This window comes from Serinus canaria, chromosome 9, assembly GCF_022539315.1.
Source record: "Serinus canaria isolate serCan28SL12 chromosome 9, serCan2020, whole genome shotgun sequence".
NCBI classification, from domain to species: Eukaryota; Metazoa; Chordata; class Aves; order Passeriformes; family Fringillidae; genus Serinus; species Serinus canaria.
The window spans coordinates 16,573,476-16,589,405 of NC_066323.1; the positions used below are offsets into that span (position 1 = coordinate 16,573,476).

General features: G+C 44.1%; 1 protein-coding gene across 2 annotated transcripts in view; it reads left to right on the forward strand.

Annotated features, from left to right (window-relative positions):
* Window positions 1-239: 239 nt before the first annotated feature.
* Window positions 240-15,930, forward strand: part of AP1S3 (adaptor related protein complex 1 subunit sigma 3) — a 54,821-nt gene continuing 39,130 nt past the window's right edge. For both annotated transcript variants that reach the window (XM_050977964.1, XM_009089227.4), the window contains exons 1-4: window positions 240-316; window positions 12,616-12,794; window positions 13,952-14,060; window positions 15,034-15,171. In XM_050977964.1, coding sequence (XP_050833921.1) covers window positions 314-316; window positions 12,616-12,794; window positions 13,952-14,060; window positions 15,034-15,171 — 429 coding nt within the window. In that variant the 5' untranslated portion in view covers window positions 240-313. The remainder of the gene's footprint in view (window positions 317-12,615; window positions 12,795-13,951; window positions 14,061-15,033; window positions 15,172-15,930) is intronic.

Genomic DNA, 15,930 nt, shown 5'->3' on the forward strand with positions numbered 1-15,930 from the left:
GGAAGGCGCCCTTTGAGCGGCTCAGGCTCGTACGGGACAGCAGGTGCGGTCAGCCCGTGCGGGGGCCCGGCACACGGGGCCTGCCAGCACCCTCGCTGCTGGGCCGTGGCTCTGCGGAGCCCTGCCCTGCCCTGCCCGGCCCCGGCAGCCCTGCCCGTGCCCCGCGGCGCTGCCCGGAGCGGCGGGAGGAGCGGCGGCAGTTCCCTTTCGGGGCATTGTGGGAAGGCGATGCGGCCCGGCCTCACCTGAGCGGGGCGGGCGGGACGCAGGCTGCCGGGCCGGGCTGGGCCGGCTCCCAGCCAGCCGCCGCACCATGGTGAGTGAGCGGGGCCGAGCGGAGCGGAGCGGGGCCGGGCTGGCCGGGAGCAGCCGCCCGTGCCCTGCCGGAGCCGCCGAGCCCCTCGACGGGCGCGTTGTCAGGGCGCGGAGCGAGGCCGGGCGGAGCGGGGCTGCCCCTCGGCACCGGCACGCTGAAAGCCATTCCCAGGCGGGCTCGGACGAGGTTTGCACCTGTTCGGGGGAAATGAAACTTCTTTTCCGCTTTGTTTTCCGACCCTCGGGATGAGCCCGGGTCACGCCGAGAGCCTTTCTCAGACAATCAGAAAACAAGGCTGTTACAGAGAGGCTTTATTTATAAAGTCTTCCTGTAACTCGAGGAGCTGAGGTGCAGGTCGGCTCCAATGCCTGGAGAAAGATGGAGTGAGGTTTCGTGGGGATCTGTCTGTCTCTAGGCTGACTGGGGGCAAGGCGGGTCAGTGCTGGGCGCTGGGTTTTCTTGTATCGGGATCGTTGGGATGAGCTTTTCCCCAGGTCTATTCCCTGGTGTCAGGTAAGTGGAGGGCTTGCACTGCGGCGTTACCTCCAGCCCGGGTGCCTCTGCACCACTGCCGGCTCTGATGGGGCTGGTTGGGATTTGGCTGCACCTTTCCATCAGGTAATAATCAGCGAGAGCCTATGGGTCTGGTTCTGAACCTTCTGTCGGTCACCAGTGTCACTGTGCGGCCCGGCTCCGGGGCTGGCAGTGGCGTGCTTGAGCTTGGAAGGGGCAGCAGCCCTTCGGGTTAAAGGGCTGGCGGGCGGGACCCGCGACGGGAGAGCCTTCGCCTCCCCAGTGCTGCGCTTGGTGTTGCTTTGCTGAGATCAGAAAAGGTTGCTGTGGATGCTCTCTTTTTTTAACAACGATGGCCAGCGTCCAGAGAACCATAGCTGGATGTTCCCCACGGGGGGACTGCAGGCTCCCAAGTAGTGAGATGGTCAGTGATGCCTCTTAATAGAGAAACCATCTCACTGCTTGATAAGTCAGGCTTGAGGCAGGTTCTGCGGGCATGTCCCCAGCTGCTGTCTTGCACAATTTGCCCATTGTGTGCACCTGTAATACCAGTTACTGGCATTGCAGCTGAACAGAAGCCTCTCAACTCCTTCAGTGGAGGCCAGGTGCTGTTGTTTGTCTCTATCCTCAAAGGCAGAGCTATGTTGTTTCTCTTCAGTGGTTAAGCCAGAATTCTAAATATGTGTCAGTCTCCTGTATTTAGAAAGGTATACCTGTCATTATATTTGCAAATAGAATATGCACGGTAATGAGTTTACAGGTGGCAGTGCAGTCTCCACACTTTAAGTCCCTGTAGAGATGTAACTTTTCTGGTTACACCCCAAGACAGCCCTACATACCCAGTTCCCTCTGGTAAAGCTTATGTAAACAACTGGAGTTCCTGTTTTACCCTTGAAGGTCAGTAAATATGGGAGCTGATTTCAGGGAATCTGATCTCAGAACTCTCCTTGATGCGGGTACTTCACAAATGCCAGTTTTCAAAGCACTCACAATAGTCCCAGGGGAGCACTGCTTTTACAGCAGTGCTGCTATTGACGATCTGGAGTCTGGCTGCTGTACTGATGGTTAGAATTTTACAAGGTGAGTGTGCATTCTTACAAGTAAGAATTTTATTTTTCCTTTTTTTTGAGGCCATAGTACAAACACTTGCTGGTGTTCTGCATTTTATTAGTGCTGTCAGCCTTACCCTGTCCTTCTCTTGAGGATCTGATGCTGATGAAACAGTGCTTTTGTCAGGGAACTCTAGCTTTAAATTTCTCTGTCGTCTAGTCTCTGGAAAGGGGTTGTTAGCACTCAGTTATGAGTCAAGAAAAAAGGGTTTACTGGATTACAAACCAAGAGTTAGTCTTATCCAGGCTTACAAGTGATGAACTTTACACTAAAAGTTCATGTAAACTTTCCATAGACTGGTTCCTCTGTTTTGAAATTTTGGAATGAGTTGTCCTTGCCACAGCTGTGTTTTGGGATGGAATTAAAGGTGCTTGTGCAAATGGCACCATGTCTTAGCAAGAGGGTTGTTCCAATTGTTTGCTCTCTTGCAGATTTCCATGTAAGTTTCAGGGAAGAGTCTGTTTAGCAAAGCTGACTTCCTATCCAGTTGAGAAACACAGCTTTTATGCCCAGCTTGTGCTTTGTAACATGTTTTTTTAACAATTACTTTTTAGAAAGACTAAATCCTGCTTCTTCTTATATGTGGGTGCAGCAGAGATACATGACTTGAAGGATTGCTGTCTCAACAAAGTCAGAGAGTGGGGAGAGAGCACAGAGGAGAAAAAGATAAGTCTCCCCAAGGACATGTGTTGCTGTTAGTCTCTTGTGCCTGTAAGTGTTGCAACACGTCGATCCTACTGCTGCCTCGGTGTTATCAGGATTACTTTTGTGAATAAATACAGGGCTCTGCTTGCGTGGCTCTCCATGCAGAATTGGTGCCTGTATAGTAAAGGGTCTGATTCCCTCCTACCTGTGCTACTCATCACTACAGGGAGATAAATTAGTACTTGTGGGCATGATCTGAAACCCTGGAGAAAGATCAAAAGAATCCCATTGAGCACAGTTGCTCTAAAAATTACTTGGCCTGAATAGAAAAGGAGTTGGCAAGCACTGTTTCCACTTAGCAAGACATTTGATAACCAGTCACTGATCTAGAAGCTGGGGTGGAAATATCAGTTGCTGTGACTGCAGCTGCTGACACCTCCCTAGTGTTTGGAAATTAACTCTCAGCTCTTCTGAATATTGATCTCATCAACACCCTCAATTCCCTTAATTGTGAAAATGGACGTAGATCTGCAAAAGACATTTTCAGTGCTGCACAGAATTTACTGTTTACAGTTCTCAGAATGACTCCTTATTTTCCACTCACGGTACACCTGTGTGTTGGCCTCAGTGGACAATGAACTTTGCCTCTAGGCATTTGCCCTGAAAGACAAGGAGGGCAACAGATTAGAACAGATGAGAGGAGAGAAAATGACAAATAAATTAATGTGTTGTTGAAGGCAGCAATTCTTATGTTAGATGACAAAAAAAAAGTTCATGTGGTATTTCTTTGTTAATTTTTCTTGTGGTGAACTTTTACTGTTGTAGTACATAATGGCAGTGTAATGGCATCCTGTTAGAAGATCCTGAGTTTGTAGACTTTCTGCTTGCAAAGAGGTGACTGCAAGGGAAGTGATAGAAACACGTGAAATCATGAACACTAGAAAGATTGGTTGCTGCACAAAGAATCAGGGTGCATCCTGATTTTTTTCCATCCATTCTTTTTCACACAGTGTAAATGACTGTTTTCAATTCACTGCTGTGGATGTCCCAGTAGTTAGGCAGTTCATAGAGGGTGGGGCCACAGGTGGGTTGTTTGCATGCAGTTTCTGTCCCTAACTCTTAAACCTGTGATTCCTGGAGGTGGCACTACCAGATGATTTCACACATGCCCTGTTCCTTATGCTTGTGCCCTTCTGGAAGCTGCTTAGATCAGACTACAGCTCAGGGGATGATCCATAATCTGGCATTCTGTTACTCCCTGTCATTCAGCTGGACTCAAGAATAGCATTCTGTGGGATTTGTGAGGAAAAATGTTTTTACAGTTCTAAAGAAGTGTGTAATTTCTGACTTGCCAGTTTTGGATGTTCTTTCCCATGACCATTCCAGATTGTCACTGTTTAATACTGGAGTCCACTCAGGCTATGCAGGAATTCCCATTCATGCTTTACTGCCCCTGGATATTAAGTTTATTCCTGGAAAGCAAAATAGATGTTATGATCGATCATCTGCTGATTATTTTCTTAATAATCAGCAATGTAAAAATTCTTGTTTTTGAAAAAATATATATATTTTGCTCAGAAATAAGGAAACTGCAGGCATGTCAGAGCCAGGAGTTACTAGGATGTGGGATGCCTAGAGGGCTTTAGGGAAAGCCATGGCATTTAGGGTGGGCAAATGCAGGAAGGCTGCAGGGATAAGGGGCAGCTGAGGCAAGAAAATGACAGGTTTTGCTGCTTTTCCATGTCTTTAGTTACTTCAAAATCCCATGTTTTATAAATGATCCCATGGACCTTCTGAAGCCATCAGTTACCTGCAAGATCTGCAAAGGGACAATGAGATGAAAGTACTGAGGAAACTGCTGAGTTAGGGAGGGCAGATAGAGCTGCCTCTTCCTCAAGTACTTGCAAGATTTATGCTTTGGCATCCACATCAGGCATTGCTGTGAGCCAGTCATGGTCTTGCTAGTGATGCCTAGATGAAAACAGTACTGTGTGTGTGAAAAGTATTCTGTCTGTATCATGTGTGCCCAGTTACTGATTTCCATCCCTGCCCTTTCATTTCCTGCTGTCCTATTCCTGCAGGCTGTCATCTGCATTTTCTTGGCTGCATTCACTCTGTGCTTTCTTGAGTGGCCACCCCTGGGCCTTTGCATTTCTGCAGATGTTGCAATGTAGACAGGGAGTTGCAAGATCCAGTCCTGCAAGCATGGCACTTCATTTGGGAGTAGGAATACAGCATGCAAAGGCATTGGGGCAGGATGGGAAGGTGCAATTTACATTTGTGTGTTTGAAGGCAAGCTTGACGTGCCGGTCTGGCCAGATGTGCCTGTCTGGCCTGGGATGTCCTGATGTGGGTTTCTCAGTATTACAGACATAACCCCAGGTACTTCATTCACCAGTGGTTTTTTTCTTCTCTAGCTTGATGAGTTGATGTAGGATGTCCATCTGCTCTCCTCTCTTAGGGAGGGCATTAAAATCCCTTTTCACTAACCAGTAAATGCCTCTTGTTGCCTTGCTGCTTGCCTTCGGAGCTTGGGGATAGTTTTGCTCAGACACTCAGGCAGTTCTCAGTGGCTTGTTAACCAGCACAGGAGCTCTGTGGTCACCATCCTCTGCTTAGCCCCTTGGGGTAAGTGATGGGCACAAACTACAAAGGAATGAGGAACAGACTCACTGTTATTTAAGTAAAATGCAGAAATGTACCATGTTGTGCCTTTGTTGTGCAAGGCTGTCTGCTGGAAGGAGAGCAGGTAAAGTGCTGGGTGAGTGCCTGTGTGCTCTGAGCTCTAGAGAAGCTGTGGGAAGTGCTGCATGAAACTCTCAGCAGCCTCTGGGCTCAGGAGATGGGATGGGAAAGAGGCAGTACCTCAGGCATTTCCTTTCTTTGAAGTTTCATGACAGAACTTGGAGAAATAACAGAATGAATTTGTGATCCCTTCTCATTCTACAGGCTAAATGTTGGGCTAACATATAGAGCATTTTGGGATTCTCTGCTTTGGCCCTTCCTTCTGTAAACAGTGGTTGCTTCTTTTATGTTTATGCTTAGGTTGAATCCTAATTACCTTAATGAAAAAAAAAGCCATTTTAAAAGGGAAAATGGAGAATTTCTCAATTGAAAATGCTTAAGTTAAATGCTTCAGTGTTTCCAAAAGATTATTCTGTGCTCTTTCAGAGTTATAAACATGATCTGTGCTCCCATGTCCTTTAGTCCTTTTGGAGCTCAGGTTTTCTGTGACCATCTTTGTTGGGAGCTGGAGGAATGGTTGTGGGGCTGCTACCGATCTGCACTGTTCCTGCTCCACCAGACACAGGAATCACCATCTGGGTGTGCCTGTCCTGTCCCACAGCAAAGGTTTTTAACTTTGCTCCTAGAGAAGTCAGAGGCAAAGGAAGGGCACTGCAGTGCCTTCATGTAGCAGAGCTTTGCAAATAACTGATAAGGCAAAGTGGAAATGAAACTAAAAGAGCTGCACCTTTTGCTGGAGCCACTGGGTGAGATTTTTAGCTCTGTTTCTTCACTTGGAGTTAAAGGAAGAGGCTGGAAAAATAGCTTATTGTGCCTATAAAGTAGTGAATTGGGGGTAGCTCCTGTAGCTTATTGTGCCTATAAAGTAGTGAATTGGGGGTAGCTCTTGGCAGCTTGTTCAGCTTCTCCTCTGGTCCATTCCTCCTTGTAGTAACCTAAGGGAAGGGTCCTCTGCCTCCCAAAAACATGTAAGCAAATAAAAACACCTCTAAGAGCCCAGCCTAGGAGGCAGAAGGGATGTGATTACCTGGTTAATAATTGTTTAAAATCTCTTCAAACTGCTGCTTTCTGTGATCTCAGCCAGCTTGCTCACATCCCTGCTGTGTCTGTCCTGTGGTGGCACTGAAGGGACAGTGGTGTGGCTGCTTCCCTGGCCTGCTCTCCTGTGGCAGAGCCTGAGGCAAACTCCAGTCTGGGTCTGTGCTTGCTTGTTACCTGAAAACGAGTAATTCCACTGGCAGGAATAAAAATTTAAGAAAATTAAGAGTAATTATCCTCTGTAAGAACTGGGTACCATTGCCTGCATCCACCCATTTGGAGCTGTTTTGGAAAGCTGTGCTGCCTCTGCTCTCCAGAGCAGGAAATGCATTACTGTTGGTGGGACAGCCCAGCCTGTGAGGAGGAGGCACAGGCATGCCTGTGCTGTAGGAGGACACTGGGCAGGAATGTCACCAGTCCATGCCTGTGCTGTAGGAGGACACTGGTGAAGGAATGCCACCAGTTTATGAGGGATGAGCCAAAGTTGGGAGGACTCAACCTGCTGGATGTTGAGATAAGCTGAAGCAGAGCTAGAGGGAGCTTGGTCACTTAGAAAGTTCCTTGAGCTTTGTTTTCTGGTCCTTAGTTAGGGATCAGGAGGGAGCAGCTTGAGCTCAGCTATCCTGTTTTGATCATAGTTTTATTTAACTCAAGTGAGGCTATTCAGAAGGTTGTTGCTGTCTGGATCGATACCATATGTTATAAATACCCTTCAAATGCTGGTGTGTTGGTCCATTTAAAATCTTCAGTAATAAGATAAGAGTGACTGCTGCATCATGAAAAGCATAAAATCAATGTGTAACTATGGTCACGTGTGCCTGTAATGATCTGGCACAGCTTTTATTGCATGGACTTTGGATGTATTGTTCAGGGGAAATTGCTCAGAAATGTTCCTAATGGAGATTAAGTGAGGAGGAATCCTGTGCCAGGTAGGCAGCAACACGCTGCTTCAGAATTTCTGTGTTGCTGGGTTTGTGCTTATTTTCTTTTTCTTATTTGCTTACATCATGCAGACTATGTACATGTTTGAAATTTTAAAGCTGAGAGCCAACAGTATTTAACAAACATCTGTCAGCTCCTGTGCTGCTGTGAATAAATGTTTTAGAGACAGAACAAAAAAGTAAGGAAATTAATATTTTTAGTAGTCTGTTTTGAATTTTACATATTTGCTTTAGAAGTGTCTGAAACCCCAGAGTGTGTATTAAAGTTCAGTAGCCAGATGGGATTTCATGTAACAGGAGAATACCAAAATACCTCTACTTGAGTGTGTTAGTATTCTGTCTTGTCCTGATGTGGGTAGATTGTTAATAGGTCAGTAGGTCAGTTCAGTGCATGTTGCTCATTTCACCTTAAACACCTGGCATTCCAAACCCAACTATATGTTCAGAAATTTTTATTTTAATTTCAGTATTTGCCTACCCCTGCTCCTCAAAACAAAACAAACTTCACTAAACAAAGCACAAACTAAAAGGAATTTTTTATTCTTGAAATGTTTTGGAGATAAAAAAGCTGATGGCTGGAATTATGTGAATGTTCATCTTTTTTAAAATAGAAAATTTAATGAAAGTAGGTTTTGTTCATTTTCAGTTGTGATGTAAAAGTAAATACTGATAAAAACATCTGGACAGTTGTCTATGTTGGGAAATAGATTCTTTCATATCAGAGGACAGAATGAAAAATAGTAAAAGAAAAGCAGAATATGAACTCTGTTAGACTAAAACAGTGGCAGCAGATCAAGCAGACTTCAGGGGAATCAGAATAAGGGTAAAAGAGCTTTCACATAGCAAGTACCTTCCTCTCCACCAGGTACAGCCAGTCAGACTGGTTTTCCACAGGTTTCTGCTGGCAGCTGAAGTTGTGGATCTTCATCCCACTGCCCATTTTATGCGGTCTGGGAATTTTCATTGATTAGCATGTCTTGTATTGTCTGTTGCCCTACAGAAGGTTTTTAAGGAAAGCTGAAAGTTTCTTCACTTTACCAAGATATCTGTTTAAGGATAGCAATTCCTAATTTGCAGATTTTACTTACATGTGAATATCAGGTGTCTGTTTTATAAAGGTGGCTTTGATTTTGGAGGGCTCATAACCAAATTTGGAGAGGTTACAGCTGAAGCAGAGTGTAAGCCCAGAGCTGCTGAAGTGACTGAGCTGCCTCACCAAGCAAATCCTTGCCTAACCACACACCCAGACAGGAAAGAGGATTCTTCCTCTTTTTTCTGCAGTCTTCCTCTTCTGCCTCCCCTCCCCTGAGGCTCCTTGGTGAGTTCCCATCTCTATCCTGCTCTCCTCCCCCAGGCACATGGAGGAGCCAGATGCCACAGAACAGGTTTGGAACCAGTCAGCAAATGTTATGCAGGTTGAATTACAGGAAGAGGAGAAGCAGTTCTAGTGCACATTCTTCTTTCTCTCAGTGCAATGAATTAGAGCCTCTTGCACACCCCTGGAGATCACCTTGCAGGAAGAAATGGGGCATCTTTTACATGTTTGTGTTATTAAACAGTGAACTGGAGAAATTACTGTAGGAAAGGAAAGCTAGGGAAGCCCTTTTCCCATGTATTCATTTTTATCTGCTAGCCCTGCAGGTGGTTTGTTGTGTATGGAATGAAATGCAGCCCTTTAGACAGTTGTACTAATTGTTGCAGATTAGGTTAAATTTTAAACCCTCTATAAAGGCAAAAATGATCCAAGTTTGAACTTACTGAGCCAGTTGTAATGTGTTAGATAAGTCTGAAGTGTGTAATGGCCAAACAGTGGGGAAGGCTGCAGCAAAGGGGACCTGCAGTCCTGGCAGGGAGCACTCCAGAAGACAAGCTTGGGTGAGCTGCTTATCAGATTATTACAGCCCATTAGTTAAAGGAGGGAAAGGTCTCCCAAAGAAGGTGGAAAGAAATCACAGTGTGTGTTAGTTTCATTTGTCTCTCTTGTATTTGTTGTTCATGAATATGCGAGCCTTCTATACTTTGCATTTTTGATGTCTGTTTATTGGTAAATTATTTCTTGTCAAAGTCTAGCATTTGATTTTCTTTTTGTAGCCCTGAAACTCAGGGTGTTGGTTTTTATCCTGGTGCAGTTGATAGAACAGAGGGCCATAACTTTCCAGTCTGTTAAGTGACTTACTGCTGCAGTTGATTCATAGATGCATGAGAAGGGGGTAGAGTTCCATGGTTTAAATGTTTGATATAAAAAGTACCCGGACAAACTGTTTTTCCAATAGCCTACAAATAAAAAATGCAGTCATTTGGATTACTTACTGACGTTTATGGAGGTCATTTTGCACAGTGCTGTGGGTGGTTGGGTCTGATTCAGTAAAACAAGCTAATAAAATTAGTCTCAGCTTCCAGACCAAAGCTTGTCTCCACAGACTCCACATGTGAAGGAAGCCAGTGCTCTTTTAGGAACTGTACTCTTCATCCCAACCCACTCAGTCTGGGACCTAAAAATTCCCTCTGGCATCAGCCTGGGTCTGGTGATTGTTAGTCACAGCCAGCATGGCCTGGGATAGTAAGAAAGGGAACCAAGCACCCTGCTTTCTAAGGTTATTCTGCTTGTAGCAAGTCATTTACCTTTGTTTTCCTCTGGAATTAGAACTTTTAAAGATGAGTAAAGCATTGCAGGATAATCTGCTTCTCTTTGCAGTTTGGCTGCTGAAAACGAACCAAAAATTTCTTAATCAACATCTGTCTTGTGATCAGCACTACAGGAAAGCAAATATGTTTTCACAGTCAAGGAGCAAGGAACAGATGAGCTGTTAGATTTGTGTTTGTGCAGTACTTCAATATTATCAGGTTTATTGATGCATCAGAGTCTTTCCAGTGGGATGTAATGAACAGAGCAATGAGAGTGAGGAATGTGTTGTGTCCTGACAGTGGGGCTGGGCAGAGCAAAGCTGAACTGAATGGAACACTGGATGTTGAAATTGAAAGTGCTGAAAGCCATTTAACCTTTAAAGAATGTATTGTTTACCTCCTACAGAGTTCCCCAAATTGAAGGGGCTTCAGAAATTAGAGAAAGGACGAAGAACCAAAAGAGGAGAAACCCCACGCTTGATATTTTTGCTTCTAAGTACCTGCAGCTCTCCAATAAGTGGTTTTGTTACAGTAATTCTTAGCTGGCCAGTGATATGTACCTAGGCTTGAGGGTGCACTATTTTGCTGCAGACTGTAAAATAGCCAGTTCCTCTCAGTGTGCAAGTGTGTGGACAGTGAGTGCTGTCCCTACATCACCTGGGAAGGGGTAACCCTGGCAGCTCCAAGATTCACATGTTAAAACCCAGCTGGTAATATGAACAGAGAAAGGCAAAACCACTGTGCTTTGCTCTTCTCTGTAATCAGGCCATGTATCCTGCCAGCAGCCTACTTTTTATTTAGCAAGCTTGTCTGGAGAGTATTATAGGACTCAACAGAATGCAGCTGCAAAATCCTTGCAATTTTATCAAGCACATTAGACTAACAATGGCCAGAGCTTCATATCCAGCAGTAGATCCTGCCAAAGACACACATGACTAAAACCTTCTTCCTTTCCCTGAAATGATCCCACATGTGAAGTCTTTCTCAGTGTAGTCAGAACTTTTATCTCCAGATTACTCAACAACTGTGCAACTCAATAGCTAGAGAATGGTTCTGAATGATGAATGAATGCTTTGTTTAAAATCCAGTAGCTTTTCCTTTGTTTTTTCTTTTGTGTAGAAACTTCTCTGACTTCTCTGCTCAGACTTTGCCAGAGTGTGGAATGATTGTGGAATATCTTCACAGAAATCTGCTCTGTAATCTTGATAGTGATTGTGAACATTAACTTTGTAATCCTCACTTGGAAATGTGATGAAGTATAGGTACAGCAATACACTGAACAGGAAGCAAGGAGCAGAAGGGATTAGGGTAGAGATTGAAAAACCTCTAGGGACGGATAAGGTTAGGCTAATGGTGAGGGATGTGGTAAGAGACCTGCTGGATCAGGGCTTTGCAAGGATTGGGGGCAAGTGAGGAAAGTGAGGCTCCTGTGCTTCTTCCTGGTCCCCCCAGGATCAGGGGAAGCCACCAGTCACTGTATGGACTGCTGGCAGTGTACCTGTCACACACATGGGTATAGCTACAGCTACCCTTCCTGCAGACCCCTGGGGCCTGGTATTGGTATGGTGAGAGCAGCAGTCAGGATGCCTGGCAGGAGCAGGGCACTTCAGGTGTCTTCAGCCATTAAACACCTCTCTATCTCCCCCCACCCCCCAGGTGGGTGTATAGGGATTTTTTCCCATTTAGCAGATGTCATATTGAAGAAGGATGTTGTGCTCAAATTGATGTCTTGCATGCTTAAAGTAATTTTCATGTGCTGGGTGAATGGGATACTGTACTGCTAATATACATTATGGTCAGCTATTTTAACCTGCTCATAGTACTGTTTATATAAATGTGAATTGATACTTTTCTCCCAAAGCCCCACTGGTATTTAAAAGCTGGAACTTGTGTATTTCAGTAATACTGTTTATGCTAAGCATGAAACATTCATAGATCAAACCTTGTAAAGTTATGAGTCACTTTAAAGTGGAAATTTTTGAACAGTATAGATACTGTCCTTTACTTAATACAATATTGTTCACTGAGGTCTGTCCTTCATTATTACAGTTGTCTGAGTTTCATAATATCCTGATTTCTTCAATAAAACCAGTCAAGCTTCCTTTGCAAAGTAGGTTTCTTTAGCCCCTTTATTGCCTCTTCTAGGAACCTGCTGTTTTGTGATCTTAAATAGTGCAATATCAGAGTTGTTAGCGATTATGATTACTATCTCAGTCTTCGTATTTCTAGCCTTCTGCCGCACTGATCCTGATTTCCCTCCTCCTGTTGTGGATGTGTTTATTCCCTTCACTGAGGTATCTGATTTTGCTGGAGGAGGGAGAGATTGGTGCCCTCTTCTCACCACTGCAAAGTGGTGATGCTCCTCCTGTTCCCCAGGGCAGGGGCAGAAAAGGAAGCAAAGCTGCTGTTTGCACAAGGTAAGGAGGATGGGTAGGAGAGGATGTAAAGGGTTTACCTAGAGAAGATGTGCCACAAGGAGGGGAAAGCTGCCTGGGAAAGAAACAGGAGAGAGGAGAGATCTTTCCCATGCTGAGCCTCCCCCGGACCTCACTGACACCGTGTCCAAGCATCATGCCAGGGTTGGAGGTGTGTGGCCAGGACTCGGATTTCTGGTGCCAGACAGAGGAATGCTCTTCCCTGGCCATGGCCCTGGTGTTAACCATGTTGCTTTGTTTACTCTAGATACACTTTATACTGCTGTTCAGTCGGCAGGGGAAGTTAAGGCTTCAGAAATGGTACACGACGCTACCTGATAAAGAGAAGAAAAAGATCATTCGAGAAATTATTCAGATTATTTTGTCTCGCAATCAAAAAACAAGTAGTTTTGTTGACTGGAAAGACCTCAAGCTTGTTTACAAAAGGTGTGAGTAATTTTGTAAGAACATATAATCACAATTCATATGAATAACACATGCTAGAAGAGGAAAAACAAAGGCTCACCTAAGGAAAAGCAGCAAACAACGCTGGTAGTGCTGGGCTGATTTAGGAGCCTGCCATTGGCAGTCTGGGTATAACAAGGCAGTGTCCCTGGACAAACCAGCAGGGTAGTTGTGGGGTGCAAAATACTTGTACAGTCTGTCAAATGAGAAAAACAGGAGTAATGTAATAGGTATTACTGTTTAGAAGGTGTTAGACCTCACTGCCCCTTCAAATTCCACAGGGTAGCCTGACTGAGATATGTGTGCTGGGTTTTATCAGCTGTGGAGATTGGAGGAATTGTTCCAAGCACTTCCATAATTCTGTCAAATTTTGTATTTGAAATATTTGTTGCTCTGGAAAGTGTTAACTCTCATTTCCTTTTCCAAAGAAATCACTGGTCCCCAGTCACAGGATGCCTAATGTTAACTGTTTGTTCTCCTACAGTTGTAGCAAACAGATGTAGCCTTAATGTGTAGTACACTGGGTAAATTAATCATCTCCCATTTAGCAAAAACTGAGTTCCATGCTGTGATGGGAAGCATATAAACATCTGATCAGAAGCTGTGACAAGTTGGCCTCCAGCCACAGTATCAGCAAGCTGAATAGATCTTGGGTTGGTTTAAACATAGTTTTGGTGCAAGTTAGTTACAAAGCTTCTTTGTTCTAAGCAGCTTCATGCATTCTGGCCCTCTGTAAAACACTGTCATTTGACAGCCAGCAGATGTCAAATGCTGAGATGTAACTTCTTTCACCTTTGCCTTATTTTTATTTTTTAATTAGAAGGGGTGGCTTCTACAGTCTAATTAACTCCACTTACTGCAGTGCTATTGCAGCAGGAGGAGGAGACCTGAAGGAACTACTTACTACTGATTTATTGCCTGTTTCAGTGTTAAAGATGTCCCACTTTACCAAGGGTGGATTTGGTTCTTCTAACTATTAAATCATCTGATCTGTTCTCTGGGACACTGTAGGAGTGACAGAGAATGTTTATTTTAGAGACTAGATAAGAATTAATTGTCATGTGAATGACCTGTAAGAGAGGAGCAGAGCACTGAGGTCCCAGCTGTTCACTGCCATGGTTTTGCCTGTGTTTCCCCAGGTATGCTAGTCTGTATTTCTGCTGTGCAATAGAAGACCAGGACAATGAGCTGCTGACACTAGAGGTCGTTCACCGATACGTGGAGCTCCTGGACAGATACTTTGGAAATGTAGGTTTCATTTTCTCCCGTGAACTCATTCCTGTCTGTCTGATAAACAAAATTATGTGGAGCCGATTTGCTTTGTGTTCCATCTGCTGCACTTGCCCTGCAGGACCTCTCAATCCAAAATGAAAATTATTATTAGAGTACTTTATAAAACAGTGCTGAAATGGTCATAAGATTGCTTTTCCATCCTTTTTCCACTTGCCCAGAATTAATTTTGATGCTTTGTATGTCTGTCTTGGTATAGCATTTGAAGGGAAAACTTCAGGAAAAATTATTAAAAAACCTCAGAATAGGTTTGGCTTTGATTTGTTTTGTTTGTTTTAATTTTGTTTGATTTGTTTGGTTTAATTCTCTCTCCTGACATCTTCAGATATACTGGTTTGTCTTATAATACTGTGTAACAATTAAGTACATAGAAGCAAAAGACAAAATCAGTGTGTTTTTAAAGAAAAGACTTAAGAGAAAGTCCAAATAAGTCTTTCAGTAAGTCTTTAGAGAGTACAAGAGAGACGTCTTTTCTCTGGATATTTTTAAAATGATCCTGCCTACCTTAATTCATATCTTAGTTAAATCAGTGTCCCATGACTCGTGTCTGTACTGCCTCCAAACTAAAAAGCACTTGGTGGCTCCTGCTGGGCAGGAAACTGTCTTGCACTGTGAAACTGAACCTAGGTAACCCATACAGCATGGGCTGTGTAGGAGATGTGATAAGGTTAGTGGGCCAGGAAGTCAGCTTGGATCTCTAGCCAGCATGAACTTAATAATAAGTGGAATATCTTTGCTGTAAGTCTGTATATGTGGAGAGAACATGTGCAGAAGCTTCAATATTGCATAACATGCAGTTTGTTTCTTCACCCTGCTACCTGCACAGGGGTGCTTATGCTGAGGGTATTTGTTCATCACAACTTTTGGTCTAGTAGTGCTTATGATACTGTAAAAGTGGTTTAAATGTGGTTGTGGCCTCTTGTTCTGGCAGGTGTGCGAGCTGGACATTATCTTCAATTTTGAAAAAGCTTACTTTATTCTTGATGAGTTTATAATTGGTGGAGAAGTACAAGAGACTTCAAAGAAGACTGCAGTGAAAGCCATAGAAGACTCTGACATGTTGCAGGAGGTAAGGCAGAGGAGGACAAAAGGAAAACACCTCATCTTACTAATCTTCCTTGTTTGACAGGAGATGAAAACACAGCTAAGCACTTGTGGTACTTAATTATGCGAGTGTGTCTTACATTCAGTTTCAACAGGTACAACAGTGTAGTTACATAAGCTTTCAATTCAACCCTTCTGGTATCATCTGGAGGGTCTTCATATAAAGCTGTTGCTCTCTTGCAGCTTAACTGCTAGAGTTTATTAAGAAATGGTTTTAGATGTATCTAAGATACTTCTTTAATATAAGAACATAATCTAAGGTTGTATTTTATGTGTGCATATGTACATGTAAATACAGAAAAATCTCTGCTATTTCACTAATAGCATTGGAAACGTGACCTACCATTAACATTTAAAATTGGAAAGAGTATTTGCTGGCAAACTCTGCTTTCATTCAGAAGCACCTGAGTAGTTTTTCTGCAGGGCACAGATATGTAACCCTTATTCAGAACCGTGCAGGAATTCTCTTGTAACTTGGAATGTAATGAGAAACATTGAGGCAGGAATGGCAAAACCATTTGAATGTGATGGGTTTCATTCATGTTTTTCCTTGGTAGTGAAGAATCCCTCACAATCCTGCAGGGAGCAGCACAGTGGTAGAACTGGCTTGGGCTGTGCTGTGGGAGTTGAGCACTTGCTCTGCCCTGTGCACATGGAACTTAGCCACAGTGTGCAAAGGCCACTGGCATGATGAGTTTGGCCACAGCTGTGCTATGGCATGATT